We start from the raw sequence: 18,179 nt of genomic DNA, 5'->3' as shown, positions 1-18,179 counted from the left end.
ATAGCCTTCGTTTCTCTATTAAAAAAATGAAATGTCTAATGCCCAACTGTCAATAAAACAAAACCAACACAATACTATGCAAAACAATAAACTGATCTGTAGAAAACACAACTTGAAAAAAGAGACAATGCACGTATTTTTGTAAACTAAGAAATCTTTAAAAACAATATATTTTAAAAAATACTATGCAATACAATAAAAAAGGTATATCTGCTTGCATTTTATGTTTTGTTGTATTCACAATAGTATGTCTGTCTGCAGCTTGCATTAGTTTTTGCGAGTTTACATTTTTCAGTGGTTTCAGAATGGTCAAGCAGGCCCAAATATATAAATAGAGATGACCAACATTTCCTATCTGCATTTTTAGCTGTTTCTATTTTAGCTGTAAGCTGCCTTAACTTTTTCATTGCTGAGAAATGTGCAAATTCGTCTTCACTTGAGTAATTTGTAGAATAGGAAAATACCTCCAATATATACCTGGAATCCCCTTCATGGATCACTGCCTTGCCGTGGCGAAGGGGCTTGAAGAACTCAGAGAAGCTATGAACTATGCCGAGCAGGTCATCCAAGATGAACAGGTCATAGTGCAAAGTTTTGACCAAATGTGATCCACCTGGAGGAGGAACCGGCAAGCCACTCCTGTATCCCTGCCAAGAAAACTCCATGGACAAAGACAACAGGCATATAAAAGTTATGATGCTGGAAGATGAGCCCCTCAGGTCGGAAGGCATCCAACATGCTACTGGGGAAGAGCGAAGGGCAAGTACAAGTAGATCCAGAGCTGATGAAGCGGCTGGGCCAAAGCCGAAAGGATGCTCAGTTGCGGATATGCCTGGAAGCGAAAGGAAAGTCCAATGCTGTAAAGAAAACCAAACTGCGGGAGGCAGAGGAGGACAGAGGTGCCTGGCATTCTCTGGTTCATGGGGTCATGAAGAGTTGGACACGACTAAATGACTAAACAATAACAACAACATACCTGGAATGCACATTGAGTGTAGATTTCTAAAGTGGATGCCTGAAAATGTGCTTTCTTAGACATCTTTCAAGGAACTGTAGCAGGAAGATTATACAGTCGTAACTTGGTTCTCGAATGGAATCGGTTCAGGAAGTCCGATTGACTTCTGAAAACATTTGAAAACCAAACATTTGAAAATCCATTGAGTGCTTCCTGCACTCAATCAGAAGCTGCGGAAGCCACGTCAGACGTTCGGCTTCCAAAAAAGTTCATAAACCGAAACACTCACTTCCGGGTTTGTGATGCTCAGGAGCCAAAACGTTCTAGTCACAAGGCGTTCAAAAACCAAGCTATGACTGTATGCTGCATGAAGTTAGGATACTTTTAGAAACAGTAGTTTCTCCCCTTAGTATGATAGTGGAAGTTAAGCTAAGTCTACTACTAACATAGGTTTATTCCTTTTTCCCCTCTGCAAGGTGAAAGAACCTTTAAGTGTGATCACTGTGATGCAACCTTCAAAAGGAAGGACACATTGAATGTTCACATACAAGTAGTTCATGATGGCCATAAGAAATACAAATGCGATTTGTGTGACAAAGCCTTTGTGACACCGTCTGTGCTTAAGAGTCATAAAAAAGTAAGTATAACCCGTAGCTTGTAAAAACTGAGGTCATTGTAATAGGTTAAATTCATTCAGTGTGTACTATGCTTACCTTTGAATATACAGATAATGAAATTTATTTTAAGGTAAATACTTTCAGCTGCTGATTGTCCATACCAACAGAGTAATAAATACTTATGAAAAGTGATAGCATATGCAAATATTAGAATTAAGGTAGCTGTAAACACAGGTTTCAAAAGCAAGCAATGAAGACCTTCAAGCTTATTGGTCTGGTCCAATCTTATTTATGAATCAGTGGAGCAGTTTTAAGACTCCCCAACAATCTTTGTTCCTTTGACTGCGACTTACTACAATTTTTTTTCCTCATATCTCACTCTCATTCCTTATTCTGATAACAATAGGATTGTTCATTATCTTCAGAGAGAAATCTATGCAAGAACTTGTACTATTTTAATTGATTGGTTTGGGAAACATTGCAAATGTGGATGTGGACAAATACCCAGAAGGGTATGAAAGGCTGGAATAAATCATTCTTTCAACATTTCTTCTTCAATTGCCTTGGTATACCTGCTGACAGCAATTGAAAAAGCCCAATGACTCAAAGTACATAGCTTCTTGGGGTAAATGCTAAACTCTTCCCTTCTTTGTTAAGCCATTGCACGTTGTATGCCCTCTTAAGGCCAAGGCTGTGGTCTTGAGTTTGAAGTATTGACGGGTTTGTATTTGCCTTCACTTTGATTTCATTATTGTTTTGTGCTATTGCATTTGATAAGATGAGCTAAGTCAACACTCTCTCCACCTCACTCTGTAAATCCTGACTTTCGATGAACAGAGTAAATATTGACATTATTTATCCGCTAGGGATGCAGGAGTTAGTGGCAGGATTTATTAGGATTAAAAGAAGTCTCTAGAAGGTCATATCCTCTGTCACCTTACCTAACTGGCAGGTAGACTTATGGTTTTGATTAAACTCTTAACAGTTTTGTAATGGAAAAAAGTTAACTATATTGATTTTTAAAATAAAATAAAATCCTGAACTAGTAGGCAGAAGCCTAAACCTTCGTTCAGAGGATATTTTTTCTTACAGTTGTATCCATGGAGAGATCAGGAATATATGTTGAGTTTTTGCCCTCTAATTCTTCCTCATTGGTCCTTACTGTGGAAAGAACTGGAAGTGACTGAACTGGAAAATCCTGCATTCAAACAAACACAGTGGCCAGAAGCACCCAGTGTCTGCACTGTGATGTCCTTGGCTTTGATTTCTATTTATTAGAGCTTTTAAAACCAGCCCTTCAGACTCTATCCAAATAAAAAGGTGCCAAATCTAGTTTGTGGGGCAGGAGTGTGCCATAATCTGAGTGCAGTCACTGAGAAGGCCTTTGCTCTTGTTCCAGACAGCTGAGTTTCCACCCTAGGTTGCGATGTCCTTCTGATCTATAGGAGTGGGCAGGATAGTAAGGGAGGAGGCAATTCATACAGTATACTGGACCTAAGCTGTTTAGAGTTCTAAAGGGAATCCCAAGAGTGTGGTGTTGCTCTCCCCTCACAGTTGTCACCCAGCAGTGGTGGCCTCTTTTACTTCTCACCACTTTATTTCACTAGCAGAGACTGTTGGAGTTTTAAATATATAACTGAGTTGGTAGAACATGAGACTTTCAATCTCAGGGTCATTGGTTCATACCTCACATTGGGCAAAAAGATTCCTGCTTTTCAGGGGGTTGGATTAGATGCCCCTCACAGTCCCTTCCAACTATACAATTCTATGATTCTATGGTGTCACCTGGGCAAGCTATATTTTGGTGTCATCAAAAAACCTTACGTTTCCTATTTAAATCAATCAACTTAAATGTCCTTGCCAGAATTATTCCCATTGTATTTTACTGTGGCTAGGTCCAACATTCCATCTCATATTCATTAAAATTCCAAAATGTTCTTTTAAACAAGATTGCTGGATTAAGTTCCTTTGCAATGAACATAAACTACAGTCAAAGTTGTGTAAAAAATGTACTTTCTCATTGCTATCTAGTCACAATGAATCTTTCAAGTAGTCATCTTTCTTACAATAGTTTTTGTAACGCTCAAAATCTTCTTTTCCAGCTATAGTAAAAGTGTTTTGTGGGCCAAAGTCTCTTTAACAATTTTATTGAACAATAGCATTAGTAGAACTGGACACAAACAGAAGTTTTAAGTGAACTTAAGGTTATCATTAAGAAATCAAGCCAGTGTTTGCTATAAAAACTGTAGTGCAAATATGGAAGTAACAAGGACCTTTTTCTTCTGCCGCAAGCAGTTTCAAGAACCAATAAAGATTAATTGAATTTTTATGAGCCAAACCATTTGAGAAATAAAAAACAAATTTGGCCTGTAGTTAAGTTAGATAACCTGGTTTGTTTTGCAATGAGTAGCAGTATTCATTCAGGCATTTTGTGGTGTTGTCCTAAAGAGTAATTGTAATCCTAAAGTGTAACCATTATTAAACTCTTAAAACCTGAGTTTGATATTATAGTGTGATATGTAATGGAAGCTGAAGAAATTAGACTCTTGGAGCAATAAGAATAATAAACATTATTAATTTATGTTTTATTTCACAGCTAAGTTAACTCTTTCTCTTTTCCCTCCTTCCCCCTTCTTCCTGGTAGACTCACACGGGCGAAAAGGAGAAAATCTGTCCATACTGTGGACAGAAGTTTGCAAGCAATGGAACACTGAGAGTACATATTCGAAGTCATACAGGTACAACATTACTTTGTAAGAAACGAATAACATTTCCTAGGCACTTGAATTGCACCATTTCATAGTGTAGACTTGCCTATTTGCATTGAAGGACAGTTGCCATAACTCCCCCGTAAAAATCACTTGTGCCACAATTTGGAATTATTTGCTTAAAAAATAAATCTAATAGGATAATCGTTATAGAGAGCCCTAACTTCTATTCAACATACTTTAATATTTTCACAATGCAGTTTGCAGTGCATGTGCTCCTGGAATTTTACTTTAACACTTTAGTTACTCTTTGCCAAAGGAACCAATCAGTTTAAACGTTCACATTTGAAACCATGCAAACACCAACCATGCTTTAAGAAACATCTATATAGTTTATTCTCTGGTTCAACATATCTTTCTCACTTGTGGCTGGGTGCTCATTTCTGATTTAGCTAGTTGACTTTTGGCCACTGTTTCTCTTGAATGTCAGGCAAAAGCTTTTTTTTCCTGTGTAAAAGTTCTTCACAAGGAACAGCTACATGGCCCCTTCTGTTTTAGACCTGCATTATGCACGATGCTGCTGCTGCCTGTTCTTCTGCTTGTGTTGCAGCCTGTATGTCACTCAGCTGTAGTAAGCAAGGTACATGTTGTGATGCATGACACCGTGACACGTGTGGTAGGAAAACACACCATATTACACATACTGATGCACATTGATGTTGCACTAACATTCAGAGATACTTTAAAATCTCAAAATTCTGGAGAACATCTGCCCTAGTCTGTGGTGTTGTTGTTGTTGTTGTTGTTGTTGTTGTTATGTGGCTCCAAACAGAACTGATGATGATGATGATGATAATAATAATAACAACAACAACAACAACAACAACAATATTAATAGGGCAATAAAACATCAGACTTTAAAAACTTCCCTGAACACAGCTGCCTTCAGATGTCTTCTAAAAGTCAGTTGTTTATTTCCTTGACATCTGATGGGAAGGCATTCCACAGGGCGGGCCCCACTACCGAGAAGGCCCTCTGCCTGGTTGAATTTGTAACTCTTCAATGAAATGATGAATTACTGAGTTGACATCCAATGTAGCTAAAAGTTGGAAGATTCATGACATTCAAAAGAATGTATTTGTTTAACAACTGCTTGATTCTTACAATACTTCTAGGTGGTTTATAAGAAATACTAAAATGATCAGTAAATTGAGTTCCTCAAGATTATTATTATTATTTACTTGCCCTTCCTCCTAAGGTCCCAGGGTGGGTTACAACAATTAAAATACAACATTAAAATACAGTATTGTAAAAAAAAACTTAGGCACAAAAAATAACATGAGGGATAAAAAATTTTATCTGTCCACTTTCTCCATACTGTGCATCATTTTATATAGGCCTCCTCTTATTTGTCTTTTCTCTAAACTAAAAAGCCCCAATTGTAACCTTCTCTCATAAGGGAGTTGCTGCATACTCTTGAACATTTTGGTTGTCCTTTTCTGATCTTTCTCCAACTCCACAATATCCTTCTTGAGGTGAGGTGACCAGAACTGTATATAGTATTCCAAATGCGATTGCACCATAGATTTGTATGGTGGCATTTTGATATTTGCAGTTTGCCTTTCAGCTCCCTTCCTAATGATCCCTAACATGAAATTCGCCTTTTTCACTGCTGCCACACACTGGTCCCAGCTCCAGTTCCCTACTTGTAGATTTTGCTGGCAAACCCTCAGTGCCATCATGTTCTTACAACTGGCTGGACGTGTCTCTTGTCACCTATTATGAAGTAGTTCTACTTATCTATAGATCTGACAGTACATCGAAGACACAAATTTCGAAAACAAAGTGGATGCCCTAGAGCATTCTATTTACCACAGACTACGTATTCGAGTAATTGGCAAGCTGCTGAGTGTTTTTGTGATGTTTGGTTTCCAACTTAAAAGGGTGAGGATTGGTGTTTGACATGCAAAGCGCTTGTTAACAAATAGTCTTCTTATGACATTCTGCTCGGTTTTGCATAAACAAATTTGGCTTGCAGGAAGATGACAGAACATGTGCACTTAATCACTTGGCTTCCTAATATGTTTGATAAGTCTTAATCACTTCCATCTCTCACGGCCACCTGTTAAGATTAAAGTTGTTTACTTGTTTGGTCCTGTTTGTAATTCTGACTGTAACCAGGGCTGAATACTGATTATTCCAATGAAAATTTAGATTGTGTAGCTGAAACAGAATCTACTTCTTGGAAAGGGCTGAAATTGTAGTTCCTAACTGGAGGGTAAGGACTCAGCAGATGGTCACAGAATCCTTGTTTGCTGGTCACTGTGATGCAGGCGAATAAACCTGGGACAAAAGTTTTGTAAGAGGATATTATCTGACCCTCTGTATGTAGCTGCACATTAACACATTTGCGGTATAGGAAGCTAGTAACATTGTACTAAATGGTGGACCCCAGTATGATCCATCAGGGCAGTAGCATCTTCGTACAGTGGTGCCCCGCAAGACGAATGCCTCGCAAGACGGAAAACTCGCTAGATGAAAGAGTTTTCCGTTTTGGAGGTGCTTCGCAAAACGAATTTCCTATGGGCTTGCTTCGCAAGACCAAAATGTCTTGCGAGTTCCTGTGGGTTTTTTTTTTCCTTTTCCCCCCTTTTTCTAAGCCGCTAAGCCGCTTATCCGCTAAGCCGCTAAAAGCCGCTAAGCCGCTAATAGCGCTAATCCGCTAAGCCGTCAATGGGCTTGCTTCGCAAGATGAAAAAACCGCTAGACGAAGAGAATCGCGGAACGGATTCTTTTCGTCTTGTGAAGCACCACTGTATTTCTTAATACCTAATTTAGACCTTAAAAAATGTCATGACTGATGTAGGATTAAGTTTCATATCTCCAGAATAAAGTGCAGTGAATGATGTGTTGGCAATCCCAAGACTTGAGCATTGCACCAAATATGTGGGTGTTGTGCTTTAATCTTGTCCTCCTATTGTAACCTTTTCTACTTGTGCGCAGTGAGGGACGGGGCAGAGCAGTGTTTCTCACCTGCTTTCCCAGAGCCAAACATTGTTGCCAGTTATGGGGGGGGGAGGGTTCAGTTGTGGGAAGCTCAAAGTGGGCACAGCAGTGGAGCCAATCTGATGTTCCTCACTTTGATGATGCTTGGTGGTAGGAAGCCAGCTAGCAATCCTTTGCAGTCTGCACTGTCCTGTCAACAGCTGGGTGTCTGCCTGTGCAACATTTACAGTATAATCCTTGAAAGCTGTCGCTGTAAAGAAATTTAAGAAAATTTGATCTTGGAGGACAATAGACGAGCAAATTCTGCCCATCCATATTGGGGGACAAACACTAGATTTGAAACATCCATAACATAGCCCCAAGAATTCACGGTCATTTGTCAGCATGTACTGGTCTAGTAAATCTTGTTAGTAATGACAACCATGTTCTTCTCAGAGATTAGCAAACACTCTCTGCAAGGCAGGAAAAGTAAGCATGTTCATATTTTCCTCAACCTCTATTATTTGATGTTGGTTGGATAGCAGTCCACAAGTATGTCTGTTTCTCTTATCCTCCTCCACCATTTCACTTGGAATTCTAATTTGTCCACAGTTTCGGTTCTCTGGAAGGCTCTTCCTTGCTCAATGTGCAGCAATGTGATCTGTTTATACATTTAGCTTTTTATTAAACTTTCAGGTTTGAAAGTAAATCTGTGATTGACCACTGTGCAAAAAGAATGCTGGACTACAGGGGCCTTTGGTCTGATCAACAGGCCTTGGTCCTGCACTCTTGGTCGTTGCTAAAGGGGCAAGCCTTGTGCAAGGACATAAAATCTAGTAGAAGCTTTTAGAAAATGTATTCTGTTTATATTCAGAATAAAGGTAGACGATTGCATGCTTGCATGCTTATCACAGAATCAGCACACATAAAATTGAAACATTGGGGAGAAGGTTTGGTTAGGATCCTTTATTCTGGCACCGTAATTTTCCGTGGGCAGAGCATTTTTTACATTAGGGAATTCACATGGAATATGTCTCTCACTGCACCATGACTTTTGCAAACATATCCTGATGAGATCCATATGCAGCTGAGGCTGCAATCCTATGCTTGTTTACCAGAGAGTAGGCTCCACTGAACACACTTGAACTTAATTCTTGGTAAACATATGAAGGATTAGGTTGTGGTTTTGTAAAAGGGGCTAACATCCATTTTGTCCCCAGGCCACCACACAGCTATCTTCAGGTTTGCTCATTATAGAGTGGTTTAGAGTTTGGATTTGGATTTGGTTTGGCCCAGTATTAATTTGCAGAGTAGTAGAAGGCTGTGACCTTAAAGCAGACATACACAACGTGTGACCCATTAAGCCAAAAGGATCCCTCCATCCACATATGTCAACCCAACTGTGGCTCAGTTAAATGTATTTTTTTCCTTGGGATTGCAAAAATGAGGGCTGTCAAGCCCACAGCAGGACAGAGGTGGCATATTGTGTTCCACTTCAACTAAAGCAGGCCTGGATTAAAGGAACACATCAGTAAACTAATTGCCATCGAAATGGTTGCAGAACATTACATTCTGTATCACCTCTCTTTGTTACCGTGAACAGCAGATTGGTTTCCTAGATATTGTAACTGTTCCTTGGGATTCCCGTCAAGGGTATAACTCCAGTGAACCGGCCTAAATGTTTCAGCATGTGGCAAATGGCCCAAATCTTTCAGCAGTAGAGCTAGAAAACCAGGCAGAGGGCCTTCTTGGTAGTGGTGTCCTCCCTTCAGATGTCAAGGAAATAAACAACTACTTACTTTTGGAATACATCTGAAGGCAGCCCTGTTTAGGGAAGTTTTCAATGTTTGATATTTTATTATGTTTCAATATATGCTGTGAGCCACCCAAAGTGGCTGGGGAAACCCAGCCAGATGGGCGGAGTATAAATAAATTTATTATTATTATTATTATTATTATTATTATTATTATTATTATTATTGGAGTAATAACCATGAACAGTGATGCACTGAGATATAAAAGCATAGATATAAGGGAAGCCAGGGTCATGAATGGCTTTGAAGAGGCTTGAGCTGGATTCAGCAGTAGAAATGAAGTAGCATTGAGAGCCAGTGTGGTGTAGTGGTTAAGAGTGGTAGACTCGTAATCTGGTGAACCGGGTTCACGTCTCCGCTCCTCCACATGCAGCTGCTGGGTGACCTTGGGCCAGTCACACTTCTCTGAAGTCTCCCAGCCTCCCTCACCTCACAGAGTGTTTGTTGTGGGGGAGGAAGGGAAAGGAGAATGTTAGCCGCTTTGAGACTCCTTAAAGGGAGTGAAAGGCGGGATATCAAATCCAAACTCTTCTTCTTCTACTATTAGGAGGACCTTAATTCATATATTTCCAAACAATCCTTATGTTTAAGGTTTAGTAAGGAAAGCAAAATTTAATATTTTGTTATTTCTAACATAGGTCTTGTTTACAAGAGGGGGTTCTTATAAGCAGTGGCTCCCCAACACACTTTAATCTCAGAGTTGTTTGCACAATTCAGGGTCTATCCCAGAGGCAAGTTAATTGAGTTCAAAGTGAAGAAAGCAACACCCCAAAAAAGAACCCTTGACTCACCTTGCTGATAAGTAATTGTGTAAACAATAACAGAGTTGTTATCCTGGTTAGGTAGAGATTGTTTCTCATAGAGAAACAAAGTGAATTGTGAATGACCCAAGATAGTCTGCAAGGGGTTATGACCGAAGAAGTCTGAAATCCCCTGTTTTTCTGATGAACAAACTTGAGATTGGACTCTTTAAAACTCAGTTAGCTACCTTTGCATCTTGGCTAATTAACCTCCTTGCAGTATATACTGGTATCTTGCACTGATGATTATGATTATTATTTCTAAATTCAATTTAAATACCAGTCTTCACCCAAAAATCCCAGAGTGCTTTACCCAATAAAAACAAAGGAAAACATCAAACATAGGAAAATATCAAATTAACAACTATGTTTAAATTCCACTGATACAATCAGCATACGGGGGGCAGCAGTGGACAAAGCAATTAAATAGCAGCACTGCAAATAGCCATGCTAATTCACTAACCTTGCCCAAAGACTTGTGTCAGCAGATGTATCATAAGCTGACATGGATATGTGAGTGTGGCATCCTAATCTCCATAGTGAACAAGTTCCACAGACAAGGGGGTCACCACCAAGAAGGCCCTATCTTATAAGAAATGGTTGCAGAAGGAACCATGAGATGGGCTTCCCCTGTGGACTGCAGGGCAGATAAGGGGAGAGGTTCTCCATCAAATATTTGGGCCCTTAGAGTTAATGTGTTCAATGGAGCCCAGTAGTAAATAGTCAGCCAGTGAAGTTCACATAGCATTGGTATGTTATTTCTTGCCTTATCACTCACAATACATGTGACTGTAGTCTGCAGCAGTTTCCTGATTATCCTGAATGGTATAATAAGGGACGGAAAGGCCAGTCCCCAAGACTTTTGGAAAGCTAACACCTGTCGAGAATAGGCAATACTGTGGTAAATTTCCTTCCCATCGTGAATCCTTATTGACTTTACCAAAATTTTAAAGGAGTAAAATTATCCTACTGAAATAAAAGCATGTTTTATATTTCTGACACCGACCCCAGGAGAAGAGATGCAACATTGCCATTGGGGACTCAGATGGTCTCAGTGCCTAATTCCTTCACTGGCTGGTTTGGCCTCTTTTGAGCAGATATGTCTTAGCAACTCTAGTAACTCACAGACTAGATTACTGCAATGCACTCTACATGGAAACTGCCCTTGAACAAGATTCAGAAACTATTCTGAAATGCAGCAATCAGATTAGTAGCTGGAGTTCCAGCAGAGTCGGCCCTTTTGATATTTCCATCACCTTCAGAAGTTTGGGGACTGGTGGTCCAGGAGAAGTTGTTGTCTCTGGCAGCGCCTAAGCTGTGGATTTGCCTCTCCACATAGGTTTGTCTGGCCCCGCCATCATTCAGTTTTCGTAGCATGCTTAAGGCGCACTTCTTTACTGTGGTATTTGACTGTAATTTGTTCTAAACTGATTTTAATATGGTATTTTAAAATTGTAACCTGCCCTAGAACTTCACTGTGATGGGCAGGCAAGAAATCTAATAAATAATGAGAGCAATAATAAATATTCTCATTTCTTCTTCTTTTTTTCTGGGTTCCCTAAAGTCCCTAAAGTATCCTTCATCTTGGACTCTGCCACATAGTAAATTTCCTTGATCTTACTGCAGCCTCTCTTTATAACAAATCACTTGTGTGATTTTTCTTTCCTTTTAAAAGAAAGAATCTGTTGTCTATAAAAATACTTTCATTCTAATAAGCCACAAAGTTAAAGAGTTCTGCATTCCTAGCACTTTGGGGTTGTACATCATTGTCTATTTTATCTCCCCGCGACAGTTAAATCTTCAAAAGTACCTGTAAAGTCTCAGGCAGCTGTCAGCCTCCTGTTGGTTTGCTACTAGAGTCACATTCTTTCAAAGGATGCTTGGCTAGATTGCTAGTGACTTCTTTAGATCAAATGAATTACAGCACCCAATAGGTTGAATATTGTGAGGAGCTGGGAAAAGAACCAGCACTGGGTTCACAGGGGTCAGAGATTTTAATCTTCCTTCCTTCCATCGAGTGTTTTTTTTTAAGAGGGGGTGGTCAGAAATACTGATTCCATCCCATTAAAAACCCAAGGGCCCTCAAATCCAACAAAGAAAACATGCTTAATTCCATTGAAATCAATTGGATCAAATGTAACGTAAATTGTTTTTTTATTGTACCTCAAAATATAAATTGGAGTCCTAAGGGGGAAGATATTACTAAAGCAAGTGTGACTTATTTCCAAATAAATATATTTAAGTGGCTTTGTCAAGTTTATTTATTTCCTGAAGACATCCTAAGTATGTAATGCTGTTTCTATTACAGTAACCATACATAGATGGAACCAGGATTGTATCACAGTTGAATTCATTACGTTTGTTTGTTGCCATAACTCAAGATTTCAGTGTTATACTACCATCTGATGTTTCTTTTTAAGACATCTAACTGCCAGTACTTCGCAATTTCATGAAAGCTCTCCCCAAACCCAGTCAGAATATATTTCAAGCTCAATATTGAGCTGGAGCTGATTTGGATTATTTATATCTATTTGGTTTGCAAAATTTGAGCATTATTTGAATGTTCTGGTTTCGTTTCCTCAATGAACATTTTATAAACAAAAGGTTTACATAATGAAATAAGCAAAAAGCCCTTTTCCTAACCTCACTTATTTCAGTCACTTGGCTATCTGTCAACAAAGTGCATCTCTCATATCCTATGTGTGCTTAGAAAAACATCACCCCTATTTTTGATGTTTCTTGGTCTGTTTGGATAGCTGGGTTGTACTGTATTATAAATTTCTTGAAAGCACAGGCCAGTGAGTCGTGCATGTGTAGTGCTGGTATGTTTACTGGTACAGATTTCTATTGGTTTACTTGCCAGTGAGAACTCGGCTATTGTCTTCAATGAAAAGCTTTGTGTAGTGTTTTTTTCTCTCTCTCCTGACAAGAATAAAATAAAATAAACACCTATCCTATGCAATTAGACAAAGTAAAATTTTCAGTGATTGCATCAAGAGCTCTATTGCTGCAGTAGACTTTTCTAAATTAGCTAAAAGTGTAAACGAATACTTTTGTACAGCATTCTCTAAGTATCTAACAAACTTATGCTGTTCTCCGTTACCTTAACCTTTTGTCCATTCATACTTGTTATTGCCTGCTGTCGTCACCTCACACTATCTCTGATTAGAAAAGCTCTCTTACAGCTTCCTTTCTGGACTGCTCTATTGATCACCTGGCAGGGGGTGCTGAATGTGTGATCCAGATGGCCCCGTCTCCTTCACCTCCCATGACCTCCTGCCCAAGAGAATTACCTTGATTTTGCAGATAGACTGTGGTCCCGGTTTGGTATTGTGGTGCTGGATTGCTGATGCTTCTCTTTCTCCTGTTATCTGATTTAGGATATACTTAAATAAAACGGTCAGAATTCAGGATGAATATTCTGGATTTCTCTTTTTATCAGCCAGGATGTAGTATGGGAGTGATGAAATAAAAAAAAAGACTGCTGAAACCCAATCTGTTTGAGTTCTATAAAGAAAATCTGTTTTAACACAATGCGCTATATCAGACTCACCACCAATTTTACAAGAGTTCATGTGCTTCCTTCTCCCCTCTCTTTCTCTGGCACAGCCATGAAGATCTAGAAGCCTTTGTTTCCATTTTAGAGTGCCATCTGAACCCGGCAAACTGTGCTGAACCTTTCTTATCGTTTGTTGAAACAAGCCAACTTCAAGCAATAGTTTTAAGATAGTTAAGCTTAGGCCCCATTGGGAGGCTGGACATAATGCTAAACTGTGGTTGATCTAAAGTGGAATTGGATGTTTCTGAACACCTTGTGGCTGCGCTGGAAGATGGGCAGGGAACACATGAGTCCAAAGCTTGCTGCAGTTTGTGGTCATAATGCTAAGCCATGGCTAACTTTACCATTGCATGCAAAACAGCTTCATGTTGAAAACAACCTATTCTTATGTAACGGCATAAAACTGAGTTACAGACTAAATCTCCATTTTGGGCTATACCACAAGGTTTGAATTTTCGCACTCTGTTCAGGAGTTGCATAATTCATTCCTGCTCCCAATATGTAAACAGGCACATGCAGGATCACTAAGGGCTCGTTCACGCATAATGCTTTGAGAAATATACAGAAGTGGAAAAGCCATAGCTAACTAGAGTCAGCTCATAGGCATTGCAAAACCTACTTTTGTTGATTTTGGTTTATGACTTATTTCACAACATATTTTGGTTTGTGAAAAATACAAACACATCAGTGATTGATCCTGTATGTCTGGATTAGCCAGCATGGTGCCCTCCTGGTGTTGTTGAATTACAGCTTGAATCAGTCCTGGCCATTGGTCAGTGTGATGTGGGTCTGATAGGATTGCCCTGTTAGATATTTATTCCCATGATGTATTTTTTAAAAAATAAAAATAAAAATAGTTAAACAGATTTTAAGATAATCTGATGGGTACTCAAGATTCATTTTTATAAACCAGTATAAGTGTAATTTTTAATTTGTTAGTACTGAGATTTAATTAAAAACCTAGTTTAAAAACCCCAACAACAGACAATTGTTACAACTGGAATTTTAAAAATCTAGTTTTCTAAAAATTAAATGACTTGTTTATGCACCTTGAAAGTAATATTTTAAATGGGCCCAAGAATGTAATTTCAAAGTGCTTTGAAAGCACTGAAATTAATGGTACTTACTTACACATAGGGATTGAAATATGAGGGAATATTTTCAGCTCTTTGTAAAGCTCCTTTGTCAAACCATAACAAAGTAAGCTGCAGAAATATTCAACAACTGTGAAATAATGTTAACTTTTGCTTATGAAAACTGAAAATAACTGGAACCAACATTTTTTAAAAATCTCCAGCTCTTATTGTCAGCATTGTGCGTTCCTATGGCTGCGGTTGTTGTATCCTGTGCTACCACAACAGATTCTTATTTTGAAGCATCTCTGTGTACTTCATAATTTGCATGACTGAGCAATCACATTGTCTGTCTGTTTCTTAAACTTAAATACTGGTCACCAGGGGGCCGGGGGTGGTTATAAATATCATAGCTCATGCAAAGTGGAGGTTTAAGTCTCCTCTCCCCAGCTTCTGGTCTCTGTAAAATTTGCTCCCTAGTGTAGTAAAAAGAAGAAGAAGTTAAATGGGACCCTAATGCTAATTGCTGCTTGGGAGGATGAATTTCATTTCAGCGCAGCTGTGGCAGGAATTAAGATTGTTACCAAGCTGAGCAACATGTAGCAGTGTCCAGAAAAGCCCCCACAAAGACTTGCAGTTGATACCTACACACAAACACCACTTCCATTAGTCATAGCAGCATTTCATTAATCCACTAATTAATCCCGAGGGATATGATTTAGCTGTAAGAGCTGAAATTGTCTGTTGTATGGGATCCTGAGCTAAGCATCAAAAGAATGAGGACACATCTATATGATGGATGATCCAAGGCAGGTCAAAGCAGGAATAATGTTTTGTTATCAGATGCCAGTGTCGCCTTCTACCAGCATCTACTGAGTTGCTTGAATCCTAACTTTCACATTCATTGAATGGGGAATTCCCACCTTCATCTTTCCCCTGCAGGCCCTCAGAATTTGGGGGTTGGGAGGATGTTGTGTAAGGGGACTGCAGTGCAGTGGGTTGTTGGCTGAGATGGTTCCTCCTCATGTGAGTTGAGATCCAAGCCATATTCTTCAAGAGCTACAAATGCTGAGGTTACAAAGGACATTGAGAACTGTGTTCCTATCAGCCCTAAAGCCACCCCATTAAAGCACATCTCTTCTCTGTAAACAAAAAATGAAGGGGGTGGGGGGGAATCTCAGCCCTGGCCTGTCAGCAGTCATTTGCTTATGAATCTTTCCAAACTTTCCCCTTGAAATGCAAAAAGCCTCAGAACATTAAAATGTCAACTGGATTAATTAAATGTTTGAGTCCCAACAGCTCCTGCAGTGTCCAAAGGATGACAGCATGGATTAGTGACATCAAGGGTCACAAGAGATAGTGTCACGTTTCAAACAGATGTGAAATGGGTAAATCGGAGTGCTTGGGACAGCTTTCGGGCTTTGTTAAAAAATATTTGCTCAAATCCTTTTATTCAGAGTTAATGAGCTAAGGCAGGGTGATGGGATAGTGGAAAAAGAGAGAGGCAATCACATTTTACAAGTACACTACTGTTCCCCCACCCTTGGGTCTTCGGGTGACTTTATTCCTAACAGTGTTAAAGCATACATAGCTAATCTACTAAGACCCATAAAGTGGTATCACACTGCTTCAAATGTATGGTGTGGGTGTAAAGTGTTCGTGATGTGGCTTCACATCATAAGATGGCTGAGGCCTGGTTCAAAGATTCTGGAAATCAGACTAACAGTTTAGTAACGCTGCCAAAGTATGACGGGAACTAATGAGGCATGGTCATTCTAGACAAGAATACCATGATCAGAGGGACTGACATCCATCCAAACGTTCCAGTGAATAGAGAGGATTCAACATTGCTCTGTCATATGCCAAACATGGATTATACAGCAGGGCAGCCAAGACAGTTTTATTTCTGAAACCCAGTGGCTGCCAAAATCAGTTAAATGTGTGGCGCTGAAAATCTAGGGGATCAGTTGTGGTGTAATCAGGGTAACTCCTTTTAATGAACTTTTTAAAGAACAGTCGTATCAAAGCATTATACAACTTCCTTTTGCTTTTGAAAACGTGGGATGAAAGTTCTGTAATATTATCAGCCATGCATGAAAGTGAAATGGTATATTGTATGTTTTGCATTTTGTTGTTTGTTTTGCACGATAGCCCTGATTTTTGCAAGGAGGGGGAATACAGTAGGCTACGACCCACTGAAGGCATCTAACTAGAAGTTATGCAGCAGGAGTCACAGCAGGAGCAATCCAGCTGATCTGCTTTTAGTTAAATAAGATACATGAATAGAATGGGTTGAGGTAATTAAATTGGATGGTGACACCCAGATGGCTCTAATGATGAACAGCTGTGAGGTCAGGAAAACATACTGTACTTTTGAATACAATTAATGACTATCCATAAAAATGGCCATAAAGTGACCGTTATAGAAGTCCCACCCCGCAGTCAGCACTGTTGTCACCAGCAATATGGGGCTGGGGGGGGGTGCATTGTCATATTCATATCTTGTTAAGACAACATCAAACAGCTGTACTTTGATGTTGCCCTGCTTGATGCAGAACTTAGTGTTCTTTTGTTCTTAAGTGCGCAGTCACTTTAAAGCATCGATGCCCCAGCCTTCTGGCCTCCTTCACACACAGAGACAGTGTCATGGGAATAGTTTCAGTGTGGCACAGTTGCTCATTGCAGGGCTGTGTGTGTGTGTGTGTGTGTCCATTATAACCATGTGGACTGTGCCAATTGTGTGGATCTTTCCCATGCAATCAGTAGCCTACTGGGAACGAGGCCCTCATTTGTATGAAGTGAACATTAACATTTGACCACAGAAATATGCCTTTGACAGACATACATGCTGTGCTTCTTTGATCTTCTAAGACAGTACGTTCTTTTTCCTAGGCCACATTTTTTTTAGACCCTGGTCATGGTTTGAAGGCACACAGTGCAGCACCATTTCTGATGCAAAGCATGTCTGGATCTGGTCATTGCCTGGATAGGAGAACATTGGTAAACCCTGCCTTGAGGAATATCATCTGAAAATCCTGTCTGTGCTGTTTTGAACTCAGGCAGAAAAGGGTGATATAAGTAATAGTAATAATTCTTTTAAAAATCTGATGTTTACCTTATTTTCAGGTGAGCGGCCATACCAGTGTCCTTACTGTGACAAAGCTTTCAGCAAGAATGATGGGTTGAAAATGCACATTCGCACCCACACAAGGGTAAGTATGGCTCTGTTACCTCATGTTATAGCTGTTTGTTTGACAGCCTAAAGTGGACCATGGAAATAAAAATATATTGCGTAGTAGGAAATCTTTTCCCCAATAAAAAGGCAAATTTCAAAAGGAAACATTGCAGCAAGATACATATTCATAAAACTTTTCAACTTGAATGTCAGAATCCTTATCAGATTCTGTGGAATTGCAAAGTCGTTTTTCTATCTGCATTGTATGATTACGTATTTCGCGGTAAAGGGTGGTGTGGCAAACTTTTTGTTGCATAACAAACCTTCGTATTTAATCCAAATACCCTTGTTTCTAAAACAGAAAAAAGAGCATTTCCACAGTCATTTAACTCAAGCCATGTGTGGCATGATGCTTTAAAGAAGTTTGAGACATCATGACTGATGGTCAGATAAGAAGATGAAATGTCATGTACATCATTGCCTGTGACAAACA

General features: G+C 39.4%; 1 protein-coding gene across 3 annotated transcripts in view; it reads left to right on the top strand.

Annotated features, from left to right (window-relative positions):
- The window catches only part of PRDM5 (PR/SET domain 5), a 92,494-nt gene that overhangs the window by 54,814 nt on the left and 19,501 nt on the right, over positions 1 to 18,179 (top strand). For all 3 annotated transcript variants that reach the window (XM_079990518.1, XM_079990517.1, XM_079990516.1), the window contains 3 exons: positions 1,432 to 1,592; positions 4,217 to 4,310; positions 17,638 to 17,723. In XM_079990518.1, coding sequence (XP_079846644.1) covers positions 1,432 to 1,592; positions 4,217 to 4,310; positions 17,638 to 17,723 — 341 coding nt within the window. The remainder of the gene's footprint in view (positions 1 to 1,431; positions 1,593 to 4,216; positions 4,311 to 17,637; positions 17,724 to 18,179) is intronic.

This window comes from Podarcis cretensis (genome assembly GCF_951804945.1).
Source record: "Podarcis cretensis genome assembly, chromosome: 9".
In the NCBI taxonomy this organism is placed as follows: domain Eukaryota; kingdom Metazoa; phylum Chordata; class Lepidosauria; order Squamata; family Lacertidae; genus Podarcis; species Podarcis cretensis.
This window is presented reverse-complemented; position numbering and strand designations above follow the sequence as displayed.